Raw genomic sequence first — 17,933 nt, forward strand, 5'->3', positions numbered from 1 at the left:
AAGCTTTGATCCTATAAGACGTCGCTGAAGAGGACAGGGCAATTAAATCATCGTACCTTGGTCTGGCATGCAGTGACCAGGGAGAAGCCAGATCCAGCTCAGTGGTGTTGTGGGGCTGACCTGTGTAAGGGATGTGTATAATTTTAGGAGCATTTTGCTACCCCTCTTGTCGTCAGGTACAGCTAGAAGGCAGGAGGAGAAACTGCGTTTAGGACTGGCTATTTCTTGCTCATTTGTGTTGAAATCTGAAGCTGTTTTTGGTACTAGCTATTTTACGAGTACTGCACACTCAGGTTCAAAAAGGCGTACTTCAGGAAGTTGGGTTATCTATGGGGGAGTAATCCAGGTGTAGCATGAACTGAGGAAGAGCCTTGCAAAATTTCTGGTCTTTCTGAGGTCAGCGATCCCTGAAATGGTAGTAAGTGAGCTGCTCAGTAAAACGGCTTCACCTGGTGCCCCCTCTGGCCACGCTGAACTTGAAGAGAACGTTTCCAGGAGACACCATGAACTCGATCTGGTTTCCTTCTGCAATAAAATAAAGTCATTTGCACAGTTAACTTGTAACGCACATGACTTCTTAACACCTGGCTTGGGGAACACTGCTTCCCTCAGGCAGTGGCTCGGGAAATGAAGGAAATGTTTTGATAACTTTGAGTTCAAGGATATTTCTGTCAGACTTTAGTGCGTCAGTTTATTTGTGTTTATTTTTGGGAAACAGGGGAAAAATGAAGTTTGCTTGCAGGCTTTATTAGAGCATGGAGTGGAATATGTAAAGCAAGATTAAAAACTAAATTGCCTATTGTTTCCCAAGGTGCTTTCAATCATGGAGCTTTTCAGTTGGTTCCCCCTCCCCTCCATCTGCAACGCCAAGGCCGGTGACGCACAGCCAACTTTGTGTGCTGATATCCCACTCCCTTATCTCTGCACCCTTATGGCTTGCATAAAGATTTCTAGCCCCAGAAAATCACGCTTTGCCCGTGACAAACTTCCTTCTCATCTGCTTGTGAAGTTTTGTGCCAGTGCTGTTCTGAAACTGAAGCAAGTGGCATGGAAAGGCGCTGGGGGGCTCGCTCTGTGTGCAGCCTGCGGGTGTCAGGCAGGTGGGAGCACAGCCCTGGGAGAGGAGCTGCCCTGCTTTGGGGTCGGTGCTTTGGTGCTGGGCCCCAGGCAGCTGCACATTGAGCCTCTCTAAAGCTGCACCAGGTGAGATTTAAACACCGCTAAGTCAAACCTACACCATGAAGTCTGCCTAGTTGTCTTCTGGTTAAATAGATGCAATTCTTATGCAAGGAAGGATTATGCACTGGGAAGTAGCAACATCTCTCTAGTTAAACAATTTTCAAAAGAGGGCACCTTTTAGAAAAGGTCAGCTGTGGCTGATCTGCAATTTTTACTTTTCTGGGATGTCAGCAGCTTTATTTTATTATTTCAGTGGTTTTGCTATCGGCCTTTTCCATCAGCTAAAACAGGACTGCCAGAGCTGGGGGGTGCTGGCAGTGTCCAATTTCTGCAGGGTAGCAGAGGCGAGCCCCAGTGTGGGATGCAGCTCCCAGCTCGTGGGCTGTTCAGCCAGACAGCAAACGGGATAAGAACCAATGAATTAAAACGTCCCCACAAGACAGGAGTTCAAAACCCATCAGTAATTTGGGAAAAGCATTGTTTTCTTTTGGCTTAATAAAGTGTAAGACACAAGTCAGGGTGTCCCTGCAGACCCAGAGCTTGGTGGGGGTATGCATATGGCAGTTTGGTGACATCCCAAGCTCTGGCTCCCCTCTTGTCCATAGCAAGGAATGGTTTCAGTCTCGGAGCATTACTAACTGGAAAAAAGAAAAAAAAAAAAAAAAAGGAAAAAAAATAAATGCTGCTATCTGTCAGCTCTAAAGTACCCCCTGAAGTTAGGGATTGTGTGTTGTACGAGGGAGAATGGAGAGGCAGAACAGGCTGTTTTATAGAGACAGGGATATGAAACGTCAATGGGAACACTGGGGATAATGCAATGGATTTATAGGTTTCAGATGCCTTCCCCAAACTGCTATGCAGGCTGTCACTAAAATGGAAAATAGATATGAAGTTGCATAATGTATCTACAAAGTAGTGTTTGATTTAACAGCCGTACTTAGCATTTGTATTCCAACAGGCTGCAATTGCTAAAGTCTAGAGGGGAAGCTCAAGGTTCTGATGTTTGATGGTGAAGATGGTTGTAGAGACCGAGTTTTGCTCACCACGGTTTATTAATTCTATATGACAAAAGATGTAAGACAAAGTGCTGTGTATAGCGGTATCAATTGCAGTGGAAAGAAACATCTGAGTACATTTTTTGCCTTGACTGGAAAGCTCTCAATCCGGAAACATTAGAGTTTGCTGCCCTCAGTTTTAAGGTTATGCACACATGAAATCCTGACAACTCAGTTATTCATCAGCGTGAAAGCTTACTTGAATGTACCAAATGTACAGGAAGACTAAATGGATACATCAACCGTGATTTGAGCAGAATATTTTCTTCTTTATTTATCTGAGTATTGGAGAGCATCTGAGCAGCCACCCAGGATTCCCAAGGGATTTTAGTGCACTGTAGAGGAGAGCAAGAAAGGACTGTTAGAGCAAAGTGATGACTTCTTTATCACGGTTCTTTGTTGTATTAAGCTTAGGTCCTCAAGATTATGCCATAATATATCCTTCCAAAGGAATGTCTAAACCTGAAGGGTAGTTGATCACATCCCTTGATGGTCTGTTTCACTGTTTAATTACCACATTCTTAATAATATATATACCCTTTTTTCTACAGGGATTTTTTTTTAGCATCCAATTTTCAGCTATGCTTACTGTTATTAGTGTTTTTATATGATATGCCTGATGAACCCATATAGTAATACATTCACTATTACAATATCCTTTTGCTTGTGTGGACACGCAGTTGCCCATACATCTGAGATGTATGGGAAGATCAAGCAAGTTAAGGATATAAGTTTTTTGTTAGTTTCTTTTATTACATGCTTTCTTCTGAAGAAAGAATTGCAGTGGAAAATGGCCTTCCTAATGTGCTTCCTAATTTAGTTAATATCTCTGCTGTGGTCTTTCCCTCCACCATGAAAGTTTTAGAAGTCTTGTATTGTAATAGAAGTTTTACACTTATAGATGATGACAGTTGGTAAAGTGTTCACATTTCCCTAGCAAATTGTGTTAAATTAGGCTCTGTGAAGGAGAGGAGAGCTGTACTTCTGCTCAATATTATAGCTTCATCATTGTGGTTGTTAATGTAGCATTTGGACAGTGATTTAAGGGGTTAATATTCTGAATTTTTAAATGTATATAAAACAGAGGGGAGGACGGAGTAAGAGAGGGTACTTCTGGTTAGTGGGGACTGAGTGCACTGGCGTATGTTGGATGTCTGCTTAAATAACAAGGAGTGAACTCACTGACCATCCCATTTCTGATGCAGATCTGTTCTTGTTTTATTTTCCACAGTCTATCACAGCAGATGTATGTCACTGAACACTTGGAAATTAAATATACAAACCCCTTTCTGGTAATTTCCAGTAGGCTTGAACTTGTACTTTTGACCTGTTTTACGTTTTACTCATGAAGATTTGGACTTGCATTGCCAAATTTTGCACAGTTTGGATGAACGCTGGACTGACCAGGGACTGGGTGAATGCGTGGCTCAGGGTTTCATCCCTCCTCTTTCGTGGCAACGTGGCTGTTATTTATCTTCCTGAGTTTCCGTGCCATCTGACTTGTGATTTCCTGATTACTTCAAAGTTACTGCTCCTGTTGCTTCAACTTAAGAAACATTTCATTAGCTCAGTTCCTTGCAAATCGGGAAGATTTAGGATTTATTTGTCTATATTTATTGATCTCACTGTGCTTTCGCCGAGACGGGTGTTTGCTGTGATTAGAACTGTAGCAGTGTTGACCACTAAAACTGTTCCACGAGACCATCAAGTTGCCCTGGAGCCAAAATGTAAATTCTAAGTAACGTATGCAAACTCAGGACAACCGTTCCAGTTTGCAGAGGAGAGAGAGGACTTTCAGATGATGACAGCTGTCTGCTGTGCAGGAGATAACCAGGGAGCTGGTTAAAAAAACATAGAGTTTCAGTCTTGTGAGAAATTTCCTCATCTTTGTATTTGCATTTATTCTGCATCAGAATCAAAACAAATATTTTCAATATTTTCAATCAAAGTGAAATTTTTATTTTTGAGCCTCTTCTTGTTTGTTTTCTGTCTAGGTTTTTAAATGTTTAAATTAATTTTATTGTCTCCTTTTTTTCAGAATACAGAAGGATTATATGACATGGCTTGTCTTTAAAATAGATTATTTTAAAATAATTTAGAACAGCTGCTTTCTAGTGATTGAGTCATCTCATTTTCTTAGATTAGAATCTCTTGTTTATTTTGTAATGAAATGGTTTGACACTTGGAACAAGAAATGAAGATAAATACTCAGCATACCAACTAGAAGAGCAGGTGCTTTTTTCAGCATCCTTCTTATTCTAAGGAAGTGCCATATTTCTTCTCCAGACATGTTTCAGTGCTTTTCCAAATGACTCCAGAGTTGGAAATTTCCATAGTTTTATATTGAAAAATGTTCTATATATGATTCCCTGAAACTTCACTAGCTTCAGAACTTTTAGTTTAAATCGATTAAGGAGAAGAGCGGTAACTTTTGGTGTCTTTGTCTCCCCTGGTCATAATGTGATCAGAGTGTTCACAGCTGTGTTTTGTCATCCTTACTAAATAGTCGTGGTGCAAGACCTGATACATGATTGACCTGACAAACAGTCCAGACTCAGAAAGGAAGTTCAGCATGTTCTTCTCTTCCTTCCACTGGTAAAACCGTAGGGGAGCACGGGGGTGAGAATGCAGTCCCTCCCTGCAGGAGCTTTTCCCATCAAGATGCTTTGCCTTAAGTTAGATCAGCCAGCTGAGGTACATCAAGGTCTTAAGAAAAGCAGTGGTGCTGAGTGTAGAGTATGCAAAAATAATCAAAACAACCAAGCAAACAACCTCCTCCCCACCCCACCCCACCCCCGAATTATTTATACATAAAACCTGATGTATGTGATGTGTTACAGCATCTTTTCTTGCTGTAAGGAGCAATCTGCTGACAGACACGTGCATGCAGACAAATACTGTAGCATATTTCACGTATTTTGGTGAGGAAATACCAAGACTTCTGTACCTAGAGATTGTCCTGGCTATGAGAAATGTTGCAGAGCTGGATGGAGAGCCTGGGCATTGAACAGTGCGGATGGGTGCCAGGCCAGCCAGGGCTCTAGGAGCTGGTGCTGGCAGGCCCCGAGGGAGCCGGAGCAGCCAGCTGTACTGGGAGGGCTGGGGAGGACCGGGCTGAGCAGAGCTCTCAGGTAGCAGTCCTCGCTGGGTAGTGCTAATATCTAAGAAACAGCAGCTACCTTACTTGGGAGGGAAAAACGGTTCTCTTGTGTCTGTGCTGGAAGAGAATTTGCCTCCTTTTCCAAATATTGCTCTCTTTGTTGGGCTTCTTCACATTTCACCTATGGTTTTGGTGCTCAACCACCAGCACGCAGCAACTACAGGAGTCCATAGAATCCCTCAGCCGCAAAAACATTGGTATAGAGGAGCGTAACAGCTCTCAAATGGCAAGGAGGAGGTTCAGGGAACGTCAGCTTGACGTGGCCACGAAGGAAGTGAGCAGCAGCGGTGGGACCACGGCCCACAGCTCAGGGCTATCCAGCAGCAGCTGCAGATCCCTTCCTCACCACTTCAGTTGTTCAGGGCTCTTCCCGAAAGCAGAGAAAAGCTTGAGACTAACTCTGCCAAGAGCAATAAGCAGGTAACTAGCTGTATCTGCTGACACAGTCATGTGTAACAGTCTCTTAAATATTTCTGCTTATGGGCTGAATGAAACAGGACCCACATAAACACCCCCAGGTTTGTACTACTGCTTTTCTGCTCTCTGTGTATTAAAGTGGTAAGTTTTGGGGACAAGGTTTGCTTTCTCTCAATGTCGGCATGTCACCTGGTTTAACAGGGTTTGTATCCACTTGAATAGTGTCTGCTGCAGTAACAGACTCACAGTTTAGATGTTGCATGAATGGGCCTTTACTGCAGTTTAAAAAAAAATTGGGGGGAAATATGTCTGATCTGAGTTTGCGGTCTTTCTGAAAACTGACCCAAACTTTAATGTCAAATCTTGGGTATGTTCTCTCTCAAGTATTGTTTTCTCCTACCTCACTTTTCATGGGTTGAACTTAGGCTCTTTTAAGGTCCCTTGTGCTCATTTTCTATGCTATAGTGAGCAGCAAAAAAAAGATTTTATTTATTTAAATTTTTTTTTACATCAGTGACTTTCCTGGTTGTTGTTTCTGTTCTCTCCAAAACATTTCTATCTGTTTGCTTTAAGGATTTGTGCGTATATACATATTAATGAAGAAAAATGGCTCATTTTGTAATTTTTGAACTGGTATAGGTAGGGGTGAGTACTGTTATTTATATGCAGATCAAGGACAATTTCATCTTCCACTTAAATTTGCAGCCTTTTGTATAATGTATTCAAAAATAAATAGCACTAATTTTGCATAGACAACTAACAGCATATCATGTGAGCGTGATTTTTGGTGGTCTAGTGGTAGGAGGCTCTCTTTCCTTTTCCCAAATTTTTAATTTGTTCATTCTCCTCTGGAAGTTTTTAGAATTGAGATTGCTCTCTCACTTGATTCTCAACAAGAGCATACAGATGGCATTGGTTTATTCCTACAGAACATAATAGATTCATTTTTTCTTTCTGGAATTTGCAATGGCATTGACTGGGTGACGTCTCTTAATTTATGAGCTTTGACCCCCATTCAGATTCTGATGGTGGTGCACAGATTGTCTTGCCTTGAAGTGCCTTCATGAAGTAGGAATTGTCCAAATATTGTCTTATGTTGAGGTGCGTTGCATGGACCTCACCTAGCCTGAAGACAAGGAGCGAGAGTAAAGATTTCTCCTCCCTGCAAATAGTTTTCTTACTTTAATGAACATTGTGCTAAGATCTGTTTCTTTTCAGGTTTCAGGCAGGTAATAAAAATTCAAAAACAGCTTGTAAATCCTGGAAAAATTAGCAAATTTTCATTGAAATCACCTCTACAAGCTGCTTATTATAATTCCTTTTTTTTTTTTGTTTTCCTGTTACTATTAAAGCCTCATCTTTTTAAACATTGTATATGTATTTTTTCTCAAATCACAACATGTTCCTCCTGTCATGAAACAAGCAACTTAAAATTTTTCAAAGACTCTTTCAGCAAAGCTGGGAATTAGATTCACATGGAGTCCTTCATAAAAAATTGAAGACTTTGTATATTAACATACATTGATTTATTCATAGTGTTTCATTACAAATAAGTGAGGATCCCATAATATCAGGAAAGGTTAGGAGAGCAGTGGTGCACGTTATATTATATTGACAGCTCAGTTGAAATTGAGCTGCCTTTGGATTGAATTTGGAAGGTGGGGAAGGAATTGGCTGGTAAATAAGTCATGAGTTCTCCTTGCAAGTGTCTGTATATCAACAGGGTTGTCGTGGGTAAGCATAATGAAGCTCTAGCAGAATTTCAAAGGTGTGCGTTCAGCTTGGATCCCTCTAAAGATGTGTTAGTGTATGTAGTCCTGAGGAGCTCTCCAGGTCTGTAACCCCACCGACTTGTTTTCTCAGGTGAAAACTGGGCATGGTAGCACATGTAAGCTTGCAAAGCGAGGCTAAAAACGGGGAAGAAATTGTCAGGAATTGTCTCACTAGCTCAGAGAAGCTGAGGTTGTTTTTTTTTCTGAATACTTGATGATATATATTTGATGTAAACCTATCATTTAACTTCAGCATTTCATTTTGGCATAATCTCTTTAGCATAGGAAAAGAATTCAAAAAACTGTTATCAGTAAAAGGCAACTGTAGTTTTCAGGTGGCTTTTGGGGAGAAAAACTGCTTGATAGAAAATGTATCTAAGTTTGCACCAGAAGTTTTCCTGGGCGGTGGGGGATCGTATGGGAAATTCTCATGAAAATTGTGCAGGTCGTGATGTGCGTGCTGCTTCAGCTGCACAAGTTCTGAATTTCGGAACAAAAAGCAATTCTTTGCATCTTTTGTTGTAAATCAGCACATGCTGAGGTTTTAGCGGAGAGAAGAAATTAGTTTCTTCCTAAGTAAAGCCTTGGAAAAATTGTCATGTTTGCTTGCCAGTATCCAAACACAGGATTGCTCGCTGGGGATACTGAAATAATATCTGCCCTTTCATTTTCAATCTTGAATTTCAAGAGGGAGCAAAGTAGGGGAAAGCAGAGGAAGGCCAGGTGCAAAAGGCCCCTTATCACCTTACATTCGTTGTTCTTTATTTGCAGATTACATACAAGGCCGTTGGGTCTCTGGATCCCAGTGCTGACCTGTCCAGCCAAAGAGGGAAAGTCTTCAAGCTAAGGAATGAAACACATCACCTCTTTGTAGGATTATACCCAGGGACTACGTATTCATTCACCATCAAAGCCAGCACAGTCAAGGGCTTTGGGCCACCCATCACAACACGGATTGCAACTAAGATTTCAGGTACTGCTTTGGAGAAAAACACAAAAACAGACAAAAACTTTCTAGGGCTTTGTTCTTTAGACCCACAGCTGATGCATAAAACAATAAAAAGGCTTTTTGCTTAGTGTCTCCTCCACAAGTTTCACAAGGCAAATTTCTCAGGGGGCCGCAATCTGTATGTGTTTGTATTTGTGTTTGTTCAGATTACAAATGCAGTGGTTAATTTGTGGATGTGTTAGAAGCATTGGAAGTGAGTACCTTGATTAGTTCTTCAGATGAACTGCTGCTACAACAGAGTATTAGAATTATATGCTTAGTTAGAGAAGCTCCTTTAAAAGTGTGACTTTTATCTTAATGCACCAGAAAGGGATGTAATGAAGTAATTGAATGAATAGTGGTAGGAGATTAAAATAAAGAAGGTAAACTGTTTTTATGTGGTTTTTGTTTGTTTTCTTTTCTGATTAAGAACAGAGGGAAGGCTGGAGGTAGGTAGACAGGTACGTGAAAGGCACTGAAATCATGATGCACTGCAAAGAGAAAGTTCCTAGGTGTCTAGGAAAAAAAGAAAAAGGAAACTTGGTCTAGCTAACAAAAGAAAAAATTGATAAGGAGGTGGTATAGGGGACACTGGACAAACATATGTGGGCTTTAATTTTAAATTTTAACTTTTATCTGTTTTCTCAGTGAAGCCAAACCCAATTTTGGGGACGTTCAGGACACTTGTAGTGCTGAAATAAGCAGCACTGCATGTTTTCCTTAACCCCATTTCAAAACATGTTAATAAAAAGTTGTTAGCAATAAGTGACAGTGTAAACTTTAAGGAGGTAAAATAAGTCCATTCTCTCCACTGACTGTCAGCAAGGTTTGAGACCTTTAGATTTAGTGCAAAAGCCCATGTTTCACCACTTGAAGTAAAGCATTAACTGTTGTAACAGCTCCATGGGCTGTTAGGGTTTGTGCAGCCCTGCTGCGGAGGGAAGGCATGGTGTACCCTCTGTTCACCTGTGACCAGAGGACTAAAACAGCACAGGAGTGGTTGTGCTTTTTCTCTCTGATTCAGTTTCTTTTCATTTTATTATTCAGAGAGTACTCAAATCTTGTTAGGAGCCTGCATGATTATTAACTGTATGCACACGGAGCTCAGTTTATTGTCTCTTTTTTTTTTTTTTGCCCTTTAAACATCTGGTTCACAATAGGTAGGCACAGACTCCATGCAGGCATTAGTGTAGTCTCTGACTTGAGATTTTCTCATGGTCGGCCCTATACATGGAATTTTGAAGTTACTATTAAACTTAAGATGCGGTCAGAAAGGAAGTAAGGAGAAAAATGATTTTTGCATTGACTTATTTTCGCTTATAAGAATGGTCTTGTAAGGCTTTCTGAAAATAGATCATTTTTAAATGAAAAGCTATCTATATTCTAGGAGTGTATGTGTTTATACGGGGTGACATTTGTTTATTTCTTAATCACACCTAAATGCCAGAATTACAGAGGACTTCTCTTTGGGCAGGACTGGAATCTTAACAAAATCAGCATTAAATTGTTGAGCAGTGCTTGCTCTTTCAAAAAAGTCACTGCCAAGTGTCAGTTCATTGAGGTGCTACACAACTCTTCTGTGTTGGGTACACGAGAATACTAGGTTGTATTGCAGTGTTACACGACTAATATGGAGCGATTGCTCAATTACACCTGATAGCATTAGCTAGTCCTGCCGAGACCTATGTTTCTTCCACTTACTTCTCAACTCTGTGGTGTCTGGCAGTAAAACTGTAAATTCGCGTCAGCAGGTGCAATGTTTTGGGTAGAAGATAACTAAACAGGTCTCACACACAGCCAGAAGGAGCCATCCGAGCTAGCTAACATCAGAAGCAATTTAGTCGCAGCAGTGCAGTGCTGCAGCCAGGCTAAGGGAAGCTGCTGCTTCTGTTTAAAGTAGGATTATGGAACCTGCAAAGGTACAGCCTAGCCTGTTTCTGGTGTCTAAAATGGCCCTGCAACCTGTTGGTGGCACTGTGATTGTTGTGGCACGATCCCTTCTGCCCTGAGCAGGTGCTGAACGATTCTCACTGTAAGTATGGTGGTACCTGGTATGGAAGACTGCTGGTGGCAGGCATCATTTTTAAATGACTCCCCTCGATGCAGAGCAATTTTTTCGGAGAAATCCTTGCGAAGGAATTGGCATCATTCTGAACTCATTGATAGCTTATCGATGGGGAAGTCAGTTGCTGAGCTGATAGTAGCAAACACCATTCTTGACAGTTTTCAGGCATTTAGATAAAAATCCTGATTGTAAACAGGATTACGGTGAAAATCTCTGTGAGAGGATTAAATATGGGACCCCCGCAATGCAGCTTGCCCTCGAGAGCTACAGCTGAACTGAGCGGACTACTCTCTTTGTGTAAATTCTTCTATTTGCTTTATAGTTAAGTGTATTTCAACAAAACCTGCATCTTTGGAATAAACATGATGCTGCTCTGATCTCATGGTCTCTTCAGTTCTTCCACAGTAAAAATTATGTCTGCTATTGGGGAAGGAAGAAGTAACAGATAAGTAAAATGTGTTTCCTAAGGAAACCTATCCTGCCTTTATGAAATGACCGTAGTAGAAGATGATAAAGCAAAAAGTAGGAGCTAGACTTTGGTTAAGTGTGACCATTCAGTGGTTTTCTGTTTTGTCATGAGGAACACTCGGTGAAGCGACGGATGCCATGGCTGGTCGCTGTCCGAGTATACCACTGGAAGCAGTGCAGCCACCTCTTGCTTTCAGTGTTCAACAACACTAAAGCACTGGGGTTAAATACCGTGGATTTGAGTGCTAAAACAACATGGCTAATTCCATGCTCCTCTCCTTTGATGCTTTCCCACTTCATAATGTACCCTCAGCTAATCAAGGAGACACAGCTCAAGCCTATGTATTAAAAACTCTAAGTATTAAAAGCTCTAAGGTGTGGGAAGTCTAATCATTGACATGAACAGTGAACAAGAGCCTGGCTCCTGGGGTGCTGGTCTCAGCTCTGCCACTGATCCACTGGTCCTAGGTGGTGTCTTCCAACTTCCACATGCTTTACTTTCTTCACCTTTAAAATTGAAGAGATGATCCCATCTCAAAGGATTGCTAAGTCTTAAAAATTCATGAGAGGATTTTCAAAGCCAGCTTGAAGATTTGGGTGTCCGATTCCTGTTTAATTTCAATAGAAAATGAGTGTACAAATTTTTAAACAGTTTTGACAATTTTGGTCATAACATTTAGAAAGTATTTTGATGTTTCATTTGAGAAATGTTAAACAGTCTCCAAGAAATGTTAATATTACGTTGCCATCACTACCAAAGGCAGTAACTGGTGTATAACTAACACGTTGCTCTTTGTTCTGCCGTAGCACCATCGATGCCAGAATACGACACTGACTCCCCCTTGAACGAGACTGACACCACCATTACTGTTATGCTGAAGCCTGCTCAGTCCCGGGGAGCCCCTGTCAGGTAGGTCTTTTGTCTTCCCTTTTCACAGTTCTCCCCTCTCCTTCCTCCCCAGGTTTCACTCATGCCTTTTGTTCTTGTCTGGTAGTGTAGCTGCTGAAAGCAAGCGCTTACTAAAAGGCCAGCTCTGCTGTTGATTCAGCCTTTCACGGTCTACTTTTATAAACGCCTCAATCTACTTGCCTCCCGCTGGTAACCTCCCGGAAGGATTGCTGATGGCATGGCACGGGGTTATTACTCTTTCAGCATCACTTCAGATGCCTTTGCAATACTGGAGTTTCAGTACACAGAGCTGTGTGCTGTGGTGTGAATTCCGCATCGCCCTGCAAGGGTGGAGGAGGCTTCAGGCCTCCGTCTCCTGCCCTCGTTCCTGCCATGGACAAGGCCTTTTTTGTAGCTCTGTAAGATGAATGCCTGAAATATTTTTGATGTTTGCGGATGCATTTGTTCAATTTTACATCCAACCAGACTCTTTGTATGTCAGTGTTGTAATCCAGCTGTTGCCACCAGGCTGGATGCAGAGTTAGCGAGTGATTGAGACTGGAGAAATCTCACTGGTTTAGTGAGACTTCGCCAGTTGGAGGTGAGCACAGTTTCCATTTGCAGAGTAGAGGATTTAGGGGGCAGGAAGCAGTACAGATGAAACTTGTGGAACAGAATGACCTTGTAGCAAACATTTCTGATTAATCCTGAGCTGGATCACATTCTTACCACTAAGATGTCCAATGCTGAAATGGGGCACTTCATTGCAGATCACTCCCTGACTGTGAAAACATGACTTAGAAGCCTATACTTCACTGCCATCTTTTGCCTTGGTAAATTTATACATGGTGAAAAGTATGAGCACAGAACAAACTCCCCTTCTGAGCCAGCACTGATGGCTGCCTTACCTGTCTGGCAGAAATGCCAGGCAGTCGTTCATCCTGCCATTCTCTTCAGCTGAGTGTATGAATTATAACCACTTACAATAAAAATAGTTGCCTAGTTTACCTAGGAAGATCTGGGCTGCTTTGCAGATGTATTCAGCAGCCATTACCTTCCTGTAGGCTTTTCAGGATTTACCTCACACATGAGTTTACACAAGACATTTCTGAAATTTCTCCTCTGGATGATATTTTAAAAACACATAGTCCCTTCTCTCAAAAATGACTTGGCTTTGCTAGGTTCTTTGTGCTATTTAAAGCATGTCCCACGAAATATTTAGGGGCAGATTACTCACATGTAAACCTATTTGATTTAATAATGCTGTATGAATTAGTTTTCCAACGTACATCACAGCTTTCCTCCAAATTGCAGTGATACTTTAAAGCAAAAAATCTGTGTTTTTTTTTTTTTAAACTTAGCACCACCCCCTTTCTAGTTTTTCTGAGGGATGGGCTTTAATGTTTCCCTTTTAATCTCTGGTACTCCATATGAGTGAATTTAGGAGCCTATTTTCTGAGTCCTTTAGGGATGTTGTTCTGCTGGAAAATAGCAGTAAAATCACACAGCTCTGTTTTGTTTTATTTCTTTATATGGGGGAACATTCCTGTATCTCGTTGTACCACCTGCTGTCTTAAGAGTGTTGCTATTTTGTCTTTTTATTGAAAAGTCGTGTGATTTTTCTCGAAGTCAATTTACCATACTTTAACCTCATTCACTGAATAATGTCTTTTCCAGCAAATGTGTATACTATAAAGAACAAACAAAAAACTGTAAAGATTTTTATAATTTTTCAGTCTGGTTTCTTTAATTGTATTGTAGTCTATTATACACACATTTGCAGAGTGTAATATTTACATGCCATGTCTAAATGATAAGATTATTTCCCAAAATGAACCCATTTCATTGACTTAGATGTGTGTATAAAAAACAGAATGGAACTGTGTGTGGCAGGGGGAGGAGGCCTGTGGAGATTTTAAACATTTTATTAGATATGACAGCTTCACAATGTGTGAATACCTTTCACTGAATAAACAAATAGTCTGGTTTTAGTCTAATCTCAGCAATATTATTATAAGCAACCTCGTATCATATTTTCCATACCTCTTCTCTTTTCTTTCAGTTTGTTCTGCACACTCTCCAATTTGTGTAAATCCTCTTGTAACATAATATCCAAAAGCAGGTAGCACTGCCTCAGGGGCTTCCACAGCATCCAGCAGATTAGAAGAACATTGTCTTGTGAACTGTTTGTGACACTCTTAACACACAAGAATGAGGTGTTCCTACCCCAGCCCTATCTTTGTTTTTCATATTCAAGCTGAGAGCCAATATATGGTCTTGTGTGACCAGTGGTATAAAGGGGGTGTGGAGGATAGTCACCATCCCTGGGGAAGTTCAAGGGAAGGTTGGACGTGGTGCTTAGGGACATGGTTTAGTGGGTGACATAGGTGGTAGGGTGATGGTCGAACCAGATGATCTTGGAGGTCTTTTCCAACCTTAATGATTCTATGATTCTACGATATCCCCTTTGTTGTTGTTTGGTTAGTTGTTCTCTGTTTTATGTTTATTTCTCCTTCACAAGTATAGTATTTTGTATTCACTTCCACTAAATATCTTCAAATTCATTTTCAAAATGCTTTTAAATTCTGATGCAAACCCAAAGGACTTCCAGCCCCTTTTAGTCTGATGCCATCCTCCGTTGAGTTACCCAGGGCCTTAGTGAAAATACAGGATCAGAGTCAAGACAAATGTCTGTAGGCAGTCTTGGTGCTAAGCATCGAGGCTGCACAGTGGTAGGTGGAGGGGAGGCCACAGGATGCAGCATGCCAGTAGGATCTCTGTGCTCCTGGCCCCCCTTGTAGACACGGCTGTGCTTTCCTAAATCCTTTCTGGTTTGCACACTGACCACCCAACCTGCCTGGTATGTTTCTGAAATACTACTTAAAATAGGCTGAAATAGATTTTCCTCACACTATCACATAAAACCTTGGATCTTCAGGTCTTTCACTGTGCAGGAAGAGGTAGGCCCCTCATATCATTGTCCCAACAGTTCTCCAGGCAGCCAGTTTCTGCGCTGCAGCTCCCAGGTTTTCAATATAATCCTTCCAAACTGTGTAAATGAGAAAACCTCAGTACACAGTAATTATTTTTAATATTTCCTCTTAGATGCTAGGGAGGATGAGTTAGAGTATGCACAGGGATGCGATTGTGAGCTAGTATCTATACATAAGATAGTTCTGTGCCTTTGTCTTGTGTAATTTCATTCTGCTGTAGCCTGAACAGCATACAGATGGAGTGTGGATTGCAAGATCATTTTTAGAGTAATATTGTAGAATATTTCAAATAAGATTCATTGTACTTCCACTCATTTGAAATGCAGGTACACTGAATCCAAAGTCACTTTCAACATTAAGACATTTCTGATGTTTCCCAGTGCTCAGGATAAATAACTTAAATGAGGTTGTTTATAAAACTAATGATCATGAACTTGACATTGTTAACAATCTATAGATAACAATCAAGATGCTTTCATATGAACTAATAGGAATAATGTAAATTTAGATATTCTTTTATATATTCTGTCCTATTGCCAAAAAAAAAAAAAAAAAGTGAAGTATCAGCAAGCCATAAATATTCTCCCTTGTGGTCTGGGCACTTCATCCATGCCTTTATTTTCCATGATATAAGCTGCAGAGCTTGACTCCATATTGCCCTTTAAAAATAACTTTTAGGTGTTCTTATTATCAATCTAAAGCCCATGAATGGTGTTGTGATTGATTGCTGAAGACTGACATTCATCTATAATAGATTCAGAAGAGGAAAGAAGAATGCAAGTGTTCCCAATTCTTAGTCCTCGACTCTTTTCTGAAAAAAACTCCAGTGAGATTTGGAGGATAATTCTGCCTCTGAATCTGTTATTGTCAGGAGGGCTGAGTCAGTCCTTCATAGATTATTCACATATGACATCTTCAGACCTCTGTTTGAGAATTTATGTCTCATTCACTGCTTGAAAATACTGCTGTGAAGGATTTTATCTCCATGACAAGTCTACTGGGATGTTTGCTGTGTGTTGGATATTTGAAAGTCCATCTGGTTTATTAGCATACTGTTGGTTGTATCAGTCTACCTATATTACTGTTATGGAGGAAATCAAATTTCCAGAGCATGTTTTAAGGATTTCAATGTTTAAATAAATGCTCACCTTAAGTGTGATTGCATTGTTGGCATGCTGCTCTATGTATTGGTGCTGTAGGGCGCTGTAGAAGGATGTTAGAGAAGAGCATGCAATTATATTTTGGGGTTTCAGAACGTGAAGAACTTCTTTGCTGGAAAAAGATGGATTTGATCTCTCTATCTTGCTGCAGTTGTCCAAGGTGTATTGGTATACAATCTGTGATTTTTCATTGGCATGTCTGTCAGCATGCAGGTACCTGATGGTCTTTTAGGCACCTGAACCTGTACTGGGCTAAAGAGGAGTATTTTTGGAACATTGGTATTCAAACTTTGCACATAACCTCATGCGTACATACATGTGTGTGCCTATATGTAAATGCTGTGTAAGGAGTTGGTATAAGTGATTCTGGACAAATATATTCAGGTCAGAGTCATTTATGATGCATGTGTGCAATAGTTGGATACACATAGTCACTTTGGTGAGGATGGGTGGTTTGTTGTGTTAATGTACATCTTAAAAGCAATAAGGAAATTAAATAGGAGAAGGAGACTTTAAATATTTGGAGTATATTTAGAAGCACTGAGCAAAGGTGAAACAAGTATTTTCATATCAACAGCCAGCTGGTAGGAGACATTAATTTATATTAACCAAGCCCCATGTTACTCTTGAGTATTACCTGGTTTTTGGTCTCCGAAGCATGAAATATAGGAAATATTTTTGGTCTATGTGTTGCTAAATCGATCAAGAGAATACAGTTGTGTTGCTATTCAACACAACACTTAAGAACACACTTCTTAAGAAGTGTGTTTTTTTTTTTCTATTTTTCTGCTCTAGCTATTTTCCAACAAAACAATTTGTGAGGTATGTGTGTATTTGTGTTATACCTACACATAGTAACAAATGAAAACTTCCTGTGATGCAGGGCAGTGGCATTGCTTCCATCCTATGTTGGAGAACTGAGGCTTTGGATAAAATTTGCCTTCCATTTCAGTCTGCAACAAAGTAGAAATTTTGAATCTCTGAATTTATAGGCTGTTACTTTAATCTCCAGATAATTTCTTCTCTTCTTGTGGTTTCAGCCATCATCTATTCAGGCTGACTTTCTCTTTCCTATATCCCTCTCACTGGCACCTTGATTTTGTTTTTAAAGCATATTAGTTCTTTCCATGCCTACAAAGGAGTGGTTTGCAAGCCTCGTGACCTTGATTTTGTGGTGAAAGAGGAATGGGATCTACAAACAAGAAGCTATAAACTTATAAAATTTGCTGGGTTTTTGTTTGATTTGCAGATAGGGGCTTTGGTGTTTACGTCTCAGTAGCTACATAGGGAGCGATGCTTTTCAGCTTGTTGCTTTGCTGCTTCTTAGTGTTATTGCATGAGTTTGCCTCAGGCATTTATGTTGATAATTAATTCATTAATGCCAGGAAAGGGTGGCAATTTCTTGTTCTTAAAACTCCCACGCAGAATACCTTTCGCTTGAAAATAAAGACTGGAGTCAAGGATCAGCGAAACAATAAAAAAGGTTCTAATGTTGAAAGCTGTGGGGAGCATAACAAATTATCATGCCCTTGGTAATTCTGAAAGTTCAGTTGCATTGATAGGCATGTTATAAATACCTAGGAAATAAAAGTCCTGGCCTGCTTTTTCTAAACTTATATTCAAATGTATGCATCACATGGCGTGGTTGATTGAATGCAGGGCAAACAGTCATCGCATCAGATCTTTTAATTTTGTAGTATCTAATGAGGAATGAGATTATCAATCTAGGCTTCTGATATTATAAGACTAATTATCTGTATTAATTAACATCTCCCATAATATACCTC

At 40.4% G+C, this 17,933-nt stretch overlaps 1 protein-coding gene across 1 annotated transcript in view; it reads left to right on the forward strand.

The window, feature by feature from the left end:
* The window catches only part of PTPRT (protein tyrosine phosphatase receptor type T), a 532,802-nt gene that overhangs the window by 410,032 nt on the left and 104,837 nt on the right, over nt 1-17,933 (forward strand). Inside the window, exons 11-12 of the mRNA XM_050713944.1 lie at nt 8,355-8,556; nt 11,912-12,014. Coding sequence (XP_050569901.1) covers nt 8,355-8,556; nt 11,912-12,014 — 305 coding nt within the window. The remainder of the gene's footprint in view (nt 1-8,354; nt 8,557-11,911; nt 12,015-17,933) is intronic.

The sequence above is a fragment of the Cygnus atratus genome, chromosome 16, assembly GCF_013377495.2.
Source record: "Cygnus atratus isolate AKBS03 ecotype Queensland, Australia chromosome 16, CAtr_DNAZoo_HiC_assembly, whole genome shotgun sequence".
NCBI classification, from domain to species: domain Eukaryota; kingdom Metazoa; phylum Chordata; class Aves; order Anseriformes; family Anatidae; genus Cygnus; species Cygnus atratus.